This window comes from Danio rerio, chromosome 23 (assembly GCF_049306965.1).
Source record: "Danio rerio strain Tuebingen ecotype United States chromosome 23, GRCz12tu, whole genome shotgun sequence".
Lineage (NCBI taxonomy): Eukaryota > Metazoa > Chordata > Actinopteri > Cypriniformes > Danionidae > Danio > Danio rerio.
In genome coordinates this window covers 44,982,387-44,992,500 of record NC_133198.1, presented here as the reverse complement: position 1 = coordinate 44,992,500, position 10,114 = coordinate 44,982,387, and the positions used below count along the sequence as shown (strand labels likewise).

Here is a 10,114-nt window from a genome sequence, read left to right as displayed (position 1 = left end):
TAAGGAACTCGTCTTCTTAACCCCTTCAGACCTGAATTATGTTCCAAATTTCAGAAAAATGGGATGTCATGTGATGTCCATTGTAATGGACGCAGGGTCTAAAGGGGTTAAAGCGATAGTTCATCTAAAAATTAAGATTTACTCATCATTTACTAACTTTCAAGTGGTTCTAAACATTTACAAGTTTCCTTTTTTTCAGTTGAACACAAAACAGGATGTTTTGAAACATGACACCATTGACTTCCATTTTTCAATACAACTTCTTTTTTTGTTCACCAGAAAACAGGATTGTGACAAATGAAAGTTGAGTAAATGATGACAGAATTTTCAGTTTTGCTCAAACTATGCCTTTAAAAGTAAAACATGCTTTTTCTGCTCACGCTGCCTTTATTCTTTCTTTTTTATTTTAATATATTTCAAAATGTTTTAAATGTTGAAATGTTTTAGAGCTAAATGTTCAGCACCCTTATGGTGCGTTTACACCAGATGCGGATGAAGTGTCATGTGCTAGTGGTTTACATGTTAAGTCAATACAAAGACGCGAATAGACATCATTCGGCACAATTTGCGCAAATGAAGTGCTGCAAATGGATCTTTTTGCACATTTGACACACTAAATTAGCGAATCACGCAAGTTGGAAAATCTAAACTTCAGCAGACATTCAGCATTACCAATCAGGAGCTTGCTCTTGTATGGGTGTGATTATGACATAGCGCCTGTTGTTGGTGTCCCAAGGGGAAATCCTCCTGCTGACACCGGACAAAAGTTCGTCAAATTTGGCTCAGCTCAGTCTGAAGCGCCGCTGAAAGCTTCCATCATCAGGTGTAGATTCTGGAGGAGTTGATAAACTCAGAGCTGGGTGCACCTCTGAAAGGATCTAGTGCACTCAGACATGGCGCCAAACAAATCTATGCTGTTTTTCAGCCTTCCTAAAGCACATAAAGCACAGCTACTATCTCAATAAAAACCTTGTTAGACATTTTGCAACGAAACTAGAGTCACAGGGCAGACAAAAGCTCTATTGTGTAGAATCCACATCTATTGTGTAGTGAATATGACACATAAACTCAAAATGTCCATGCATCTATTTACGCACGTATAACGCAATTTATTCGTGCATGCCGCATCTAGTGTGAACACAGCATTAGATCAGTCTTCAGTGTCACATGAAATAAGTCTGAAATGTCGATTTCATGCTAAAGAAACATTTCTTATTAACAGTTGTAATATTGAAAGATATTGTTAAGCACAAAACAAAATTTATTTTTCAAGATTTTTTTTTTTATTGAAAGTGCAAAAGCATTTGTTTTTTTTTTTAGTTTTTTGCGTTTAATTTTAGTTTCATTCTAAATGTGTTTACTATAATGTTTGTTAAACATATATAATTGAATGTGTCCTGGTTTAAAAAAAGTATTGATTTCTTTATGCGATAGAGTGATGGCAGTCTGGAGCACCTTTCCGCGGAGGAGAAAGCCTGCCTGATGTTTCTGGAGGAGACCATTGAGTCTTTGGAGGCAGAATATGACAGCGGTTTGTCAAACGATGAGCCTGATTGTCCATCCAATGGCCTGAAAGAAAACATTGCTCATCCGACCTCCATCAGTCAGAACAAATCTCAGGGTAAACACCAACACAAGAAACATCTACGGCAGTGGTTTTCAGCCTGCGTGCCCCCATCTGTTATCAATAACATTGTTAATATATGTAAAAATAGCCTTGTTTCCATCCAAAGGTTCAAATTAAACGTGTGCAAAATTAAAATCATTGCCATCCAATGAGTCAACGAGAACAAAACCATACCTTTCTGATAAACTGGCTCCAAATATCAGAGGTTTGGCTGTAGGAGAAGCCACTGTGGGCTTTTTTCTTCTATAATAACTGAGTTGCACCTTAGAAGATGAAGATGAAATGCAAAGAATACTCGGTGGCTTTTAGAGGCATGAGACACTCTTTGGGAGCACAGTTGTATAATACAGATGAAAAATACTGAACTTAGTCCATTGTAGTTTATGTGTATTTATTATTATCGGATAAAAAGGTTAACCAACTCATTTGCGTGCATAAGGTTTTTATGCAAGTCTTTAAAACTCATGCACATCTTGCCGTTTCCATTATGCATTTGTTCGTGAGAAACTCTAAAACGCTCATAAAAATAAGTGGATGGAAGAAATGAATAATAAATTGTTGCTATGCGTTCACTGTTTACTGCTAATTAGTAATTGTGGTAAATAGTTAATAATTGTGACCTATTAGTTTGTGTTAGAGTTAGATAAAAACCCACCGAAAAAGTTGATCAAAAATAGTGAGTTCATTCAAGAGTTCACACTTGGATATTGCTTGACGCTATTAGCAGGTTTGGCATGCTGTCCTGGGAGAGAACCCTGACCTCAGAGATAATTGAGCACAGGAATCCAGTGCATGTAAGGGGGTCCAAGATCTGGTAGATCTTGAGAGCTTCCCCTAGTAAAGAAAGAAAAGGAGGAGATGGGGTGGAAGGGGGGATTCTTACAAAACGAAGATAGGGCATTAGGGTGAAATCTGTCTATTTATTGTAGGCTTGGATCAATCTGATTAGTGTATTACTGATTATGGATGAGAGACAAGCCGCATTAAATCATATCATGTGCTCCTCTCGAATTTAGTTTAAAAACTTCCCTTAGTGGGATGTGAATTCAAAAAGATTGGGAACCACTGATCTACAGACGTACTGAAATACATAGAGAAATAGCTTGGGATGTTTCAATAATAGCCAATAAATGTTCTCTTTCAGAGTTCTCTGCCCTCGAAGGTCAAGTCAAAGTGATTGGAAAAGATGGTAAACCTCCTCAGAAGTACCTTGTGCCAACCCCATTGCTCTTTGCCAGTGGGAATGACAAGATAATCAAACCTGTGGTAAAGGCTCCAGTAGAAGCACCTGTGGTAAAGGCTCCAGTAGAAGCACCTGATGGATTTATTGATGCACCTGATGGGTTCAGATCAAGCCCCGACCATCAACAACATGGACGGATAGTTTCAGAAGATGCTCCTTCAAAAGTAGCACCAAGCGTTGGACTGTTAAGTGATGTGGTGGACTTGCCACCTTCTTTCATACCTGAGCCTCCAGTTAAAACAGGTTTGTGTAATGAAACCAAAGCCAAAGTTGGTGCTTCAGAGAGTTTAAATGTCAAATCCCAGGTAAAGGTGCAAAAGGTGTCCTCAGAGGTGCCACTGGAATTCATTCCTCCACCTTCAGATTTCATGGACAAACCACCGGAGAATGTAAACCTTGCTTATTGCCCGCCACCACCCATTTACGATGAACCCCCTGAATGGATTCCCGAACTCCCCAATGTGGAGCCACATACTTCTGCTGGATCTATCAAGCCAACAGAGGTGACCAAATCACAAACTGTAGACCCAGAAACATCAAAAGTCTCATTATCCCACAATGAGATTGAAAATCTACGCAAAAAGGCCTCCCTTAAGAAAGCACCACACTTGGCACCGATAATGGTTGCACAGCATTCTTCTGTAGACAAACCGATGACGCCTTCACCATCATCTGAACACATTCCTGCTTTACCAAAAGACTACAACGACTCTAAAAGCCCGCCTGCGGTAGCACCCAAACCCAAGAAACTCCCATCCAATATCATCCTCAAAAGTCACAAAGACACCGGGACGACCCATTCATTACTACCGCAAAACGAACGCAGTCAGATGGATCCGCAGAAAATCCGAATGGAGGCTTTGATGAAACTAGGCCTGCTGAAGAATGAAGAGGTTGAGACAGGTCCCATTGGCGTCTCTCCCTCTCATTCACCAACATTCAAAGCTAAATCTCATCCACAGTCACCCGGTCACCCGATAGCACCTTTAGAAACTGTTCAAGAACCATCCAGACTTTCTGAAAGTCCAGTGGACGTGCATCAACCTACAGAAGCTATAAAGCACCAAGAGGTAAAAAGCAGGGAAGGTTCTTTCAAAAAGCAAGCAGTAAAGTCCTTCCAGATCAAATCGGCATCCTTGGACCGTGCTGTGATTCCTCCACAGACATCAAATCCAGAAAGGACCAATGTTGAGTTGTCACCAGGCCAGTTACGAAGAAGTCGAGCTGGACCTTCTTCTTTAGGGAGTGCAAAGGAGTTTAGTATCAGCAATTTGGCTGAAGAGTCACACAAGTTGCTTCATGGAGCTGCAGTCCAGCACAGCAATGAGCCCCAAAAGTTGCCTCGCCACAACGGAATAAGCGTTATGATTTCCCCAAATGGTAAAAATGGTGAGAATCGAAGGGAAGCCTTGAAGAAACTGGGATTACTGAGGGACTAATCAAGCAGCCTTTGCAGTCTTAAATGATGTGGTCCTTGGTATCTGGAATCTTTGGAATATTGATTAGTCATCTATTGGTGTTCCAATCTTCTGAGACCTTTATTCAGCTTTAGAACTAGTGATGGGAAGTTTGGATCATTTTACTGACTCAAGATCTTTGAGTCTTATTTATGGAGATGAGCGAAGCTTTTTTCTTTCGAGTCTTTTAGTTCAATGTGCCAAAATAACTTAATGTTACGAGATGCTTTCAAACACATCTACAACTTTCCCAAACGTTGCTCACACTACAAACTAGTCATAGCTAAAATGCTACTATACGATGCAATGCTATTAAGAAAGAGAAAATAATCCTTCATTGTTTACCTGGTGTTTTATCTAGGATTAGCTCTGCTCACCTCTTCTGGCTTGTCTTTAAATTTGAGTCGTTCATTCACCTGACACTGACAGTTCTATAAACCTAACCAAGTCTGAGACGGAAACACAAATGATTAGTTCATCTTTTGAGTATTCGGTATTTTTAGTCTTTCGTTCATCACGAGACAGCATGTAAAGAGATGAGTCAAAACCGAAGACTCAAAAAATGAACGGATCAAATCTTTTTCCGGCTCTTAATGCATATGATTGGCTTCTGTCTTTAACATGAGGAACGAACGACTCAAACCCAATAGAAGACTTGAAAAATAAACTAATCTTCTTCTCCACTTGCACATACACGAATGAACGAATCACTCCCTGAGAGGACTCATCATTCTCGAGTCACATAAAAAATTCGACAAATCGTTCAAGAACAACCTATCACTATTTGGAACGCAAATTAAGATATTTTAGATCAAATCCAAGAGCTCCCTCATCCTCCATAGACAGCAAAAAAATTAAAAAATGAATTGTTCACCTTTCTTCCACTTTATGTGCAATATGATGCTTGCCCATCGTAAACCCCAAAGTAATCTTTACAGTTTTTTGCAGCACAAAAGTGTTTTTGGCACTTTGTATGAGTTCAGTTGAACCACAGAAGTCACATAGACTCTTTTGACAATGTTTTTTGGTTTCTTTTCTGGACTTCTCTGGACCGTTGCTGTTTATGAAGGGTCAGACAGCACTTGGATATAATCTAAAATGTCTTAATTTGTGTTACGATAATGAATGAGGGTCTCAGGGGATTGGAATTACATGAGAGTTGGTAATTAACAGAATTTTTGTTTTTGTGTGAGCCAATCTTTTAACAGCCTGATTACACAATAGATACAATAGACAAACATTGTGTAATTTCTCGTAAATTAATTTAGTTAGGCTACATCAACATGAATCCAGAAATGTTTGTTTTTAAATGTTCACATTTTACTCATTATCTAAAATGTGCTTCTGTAAACAAGCTATCAACACTAGTGCCACAAACCCATGGCAGGACCATGTTCACTTATCATCAGGAAGTTATGAAGGAGTTGAGCTTGACCTTCACCTGTAGGTAGTCCAACTGACTTTAGAATCAGACATCAGGATAAAGAGTCAACTAATCGCTGCTGTTATATTCAGCCTCACAACGATGCCCAAAACTTGCCTCAACCTAATGGAATAAGCTTGATGATCTCCCCACACTCTCATTACTGAAGGACTAGTGGTGTGACCTTTCTCTGGGTACTTAATTGACGATTATTTTTGGATGGAAAAATACAGACTTTGACAATAATTGTGATGCGTTTGTTTTCGGCTTGGCAGTTTATTTGCATCCTTCACCAGCTTGTAATCTGACAAATAATCTTGTTTCTGACACATTTTCTAAAGGTTTTCCAATCTAAACTACTGCTACAAGCTATAAACCCAGAGCAGGACCCGTATTGAGTTGTTGCCAGGTCAGTTTCGAAAGCTCAAACTCCTTTTTATAGGGAGTGCAGATGACTTTGGTATCAACCGTCAGACTAATGAGACTCAATCATTGGATGCTGCTGTGTTTCAGCTGGACAAAAATACACACTAAATAAACAGAATAAGTGTGATGATCTCCCTGCACTTTAAAAATGGACAGTACCAAAGAGAAATAAGCCTGGTGAAGCCTTTCTTTGGGTTCTTAATTCACAATTTATTCTGGGTCGTCGGAGCAAGAATTTTGAAAGATTTTGAAGCATTGATCTTTGGGGAAAGATTAAAAGCTGACAAGGTGTCATGTTATATTGACTTTGACATCATTTGTGATGCTTTTGTTTTCAGCTTTGTGGTTAATTTGCTACCCCAACTGCCTTAAAGTAAATGGCACAATGTATAATATACAATAGGCACTTTCTTGTCAATGGACTGATTTCACGCGGCCATTTTTAAAAGCGAAATCGAGGCTGCGGTGGGAAGAAACCCGGAAGTATCGTTGGGAGTTACATGGGAACGCTGTGTACCTGGCTGTATATCTTATCAGCGAAGATAAAGTGACACAAATGTATTATTCCATCGCCTTCCAAGTGACCCGAAGGTCTATTCTGAATGAATGGTAAAAATAAAAAGGCATATCAGATCTCATTTTCAGCTAAGTTAAGGGAAATGGCACTAGTTAGCTAACGTTTTCTTTCCCAAACACACGTTTTAGATGCCATTTATCAAACTCGAAGTAATGAACTGATTATTTCACTATATTAGACTCGTCAAGATACTGAATTAAAAGAAAAAGCGTCAATTTCCCGTTAACATTTAAGGCACTGTTGATGGCTGTCTTAAAACAGCGCTGATTTGCCATTGCGCTCACGTGCTCAACAGAAATGATTGTGATTGGCCGAGAAGGTCATCAGTTCACCCTCCGCTGTTAACCGAGTACAAACACAGATGAGCGATCTGCTTAATGACTCGACTGATCTTCACGGCTGCTTCGCGCTCCAGTCTCCGTTTATCTGTGTTTGCACTGGGTGAAGAGCGGTAAACTGATGAGCACTGGTAAATACTATGGTAAATCAGTGCTGTTTATAAACGCACTCAGAAGCGCTTGAATGTTAGCAGGAAATAGACTTTTTTAAAACTTCAGTACCAGGACAACACAAGAGCGTGCTACAGAGGACTGCAGTGTTTTATCGGTTATCAGGTTACATAGGCTGAAGCAGGGAAGCGTCCCCCATGGTGTTTAACTGGTGCCATGAGCTGAAGCCTAGGAGGACACTTGAGCACATTACCTAAATTGCTTTTAATTGTTTAAAATAAACTTACTGAATGATATTAAAGTGATGTTTACACCATTTCTGCATTTTGATATCTCGGCAACAGCTAAAGGGTTTGTTATCCACAGCATGTTACTGCAATGTTTACAGTGTTGGACCTATACTTCCGGGTTTCTCCCCACTGCAGCCTCGATTTGGTTATTTAAAAAGGCAACCGCGTGAAATAAGCATATTAAATTAGTAAGGCTGCATCCTATGACTTTAGATACATTTAGAAATGGTACTGTTGTTTCTTAATGCCTCCTACCATGTAATGTCCAAAAAATATTGTGTAAAAGAGCACCACAAACACACAAAAACAGGACAGGACCCATGTTGAGTTGACTCCAGATGAGTTAAAAAGAGAGTTGGGATTGATCTCCTTCTGTAATTTGTCAAGGAATAGTGTGCAAGTGGGAATATAGACTTGGAGACATACAAAAAACAACAAATCTAGGTAAACCTTCCCTGTATTTTGAAGAAAAGCAATCTGGAGCATGTACAAACTGACATAAATTGTGGCTGGAGAAGTAATGGTTGTGTTTAACGGAGCCTGGTTTCTCTCAAGGTTTTTCCCTTCACTTTTGTCAATTGGTGAAGTTTGTTCCTCGCCACTGGCTTGCTTGGTTTGTGACTTGTGGAGCTGCGCATGCTCTTCAGTTTTTGGACTTTCAGCAGTGAAAATTAAGCCACACTGAACGGAACTAAACTTCAACTCTGAAAACTGAACTGGCACTGAACTTCTATGTTCAGCTGCGTTGACACAATCTATGTTGTAAAAGTAGAGAAATGAAGATTAATTGAATTGATTGTATTAATCTTTAACAATGCTGTCCAAATGGAGGAGAGGGGTCTGCAGTTGCAAAGTAGGCTGCATGTAATGCTTTTTATTGTGTTCACCTAACCCCCACCCCTAAGCCTACCCCTCACAGTGACATCACTAGCTCCAATGAGTGCATTGTGTCTTGTAATGTAATGTAATATAATGTAATGTGTATTTATATAGCGCATTTATTGTGTATGGCCATCAGTGGCGCAACAAGGGGGTATGCAGTATATGCGGCGCATAGGGGCGCCACACATGGGGGGGGGCGCCGTTGTGCCAAAACTATTTTTTAAAATTATCCTTATTAAAAGTTTCAAATAATAAAAATAGATAAATATGTTTTGTTAAAAAACATTATTTTGCATTTTAAACGAATATAATATTGTTATTGTTTAATTCAAAATCATTTAACACAATAACATGCAGTCCCACAGCCGAAAGTGTTCATGTAGATGTAACTGTTTAGATTTGCTTTTGTTTTTATTAAAATAAACTGTCAAATCATACATAATGTCAAAAGTTATAAGATTAACCTGAAAATTTGTCTTCATTTATTATTAATTAATTAATATAAAATAAGAGGGATCACACAAAATTTGAACCCGCATACCCCTCAGTTAATGTGTAGTTGCGCCCCTGATGGCCATACACCCAAAGTGCTTTACAATCATAAGAGGGGTCTCTCCATACCACCACCAGTGTGCAGCATCCACTTGGTAGATGCGACGGTGACAATGCGCTCACCGCACACCAGCTATTGGTGGAGTGGTGACAGCGATAGAGCCAATTCGGGGGATGGGAATGATTTTGAGGCCATGATTGTAAGGGCCGATAGAGGGACTTTGGCCAGGACACATTGCATCTCTGAAATATGCAGTCTCAGCTTGCAAATTCAAGTTTGCATCCAGATACTATTGGAATCCAAAGCAGCCGCTGAACAATTTTGTCCACCACTTTAGCTGAACTGGTCTAAAAACAAATCAATGTTTTCAAAAGCCTCCGTTTTCAGTCCGTACTGCAACTCAAAAAGTGCATTTTCAAAGTCATCCACTTTTTTAAAAGATCTTTTTTTTATCAACATGGATGGAAGGACAAAATGGAGAGATAAATAAGTAATTTCAAACCAATACAAGTGTGGAGATGGCCTGAGGAATGTATTTATGGTGCAGCCTTTCTCTGAGTGCTTAATTCACAGTTAATTCTAGGTATTTGTAGGGTTAGCATGGAAAAGATGAATGCTAACAAGGTGTCATATAATATGGGCTTAATGACATTAAACGACACTGACTTTGGCATCGTTTGTGATGCTTTTGTTTTTGGCTTGTGGTTCATTTGCACCCTTTACTACCTGATTTTGTACATTTGAAAATGGTATTGATGTTCTCCGTTCTCACAGTAAACTATCCAAACCAATTGTTTTATTACTAATCAGAATTACAAGTCCATTTTCTGACGTCTCTGCACAAATGTAAAGATTGTACTCCTGTAACACCGATGTCATCGTGCTGTCCACTTTAAAAATGTTTTCTGTACATTATTCTGTACATCATGTTTTCCGTTTTCTGTATCAAACAGCACCATGAAAAAAAAAGATTAGCATTTTAACTGAGTCACAAGACTGTGTCATCATTTTCAAATACCACAGGACATCATCATGACATCAGAATGACGATGTACCACAATGTCGTTGGGATGTTGCAGTTTGTCTAGAAATGAAAATCAGGTTGATTCCAGAACCCAACGGCAGCGTCAGTGTCAAACGTCCAACCTAAAATCAACCAAATATCAACCCCTAATGATGGACGTTAT

At 39.2% G+C, this 10,114-nt stretch overlaps 1 protein-coding gene across 1 annotated transcript in view; it reads left to right on the top strand.

Moving 5' to 3' along the window:
- Window positions 1–8,291, top strand: part of LOC101883471 (specifically androgen-regulated gene protein) — a 25,377-nt gene extending 17,086 nt beyond the window's left edge. The window contains exons 3-4 of the mRNA XM_005162415.6: window positions 1,435–1,621; window positions 2,772–8,291. Of these exons, the coding sequence (XP_005162472.2) occupies window positions 1,435–1,621; window positions 2,772–4,309 (1,725 nt within the window). The 3' untranslated portion in view covers window positions 4,310–8,291. The remainder of the gene's footprint in view (window positions 1–1,434; window positions 1,622–2,771) is intronic.
- The last annotated feature ends 1,823 nt before the right edge of the window (window positions 8,292–10,114 follow it).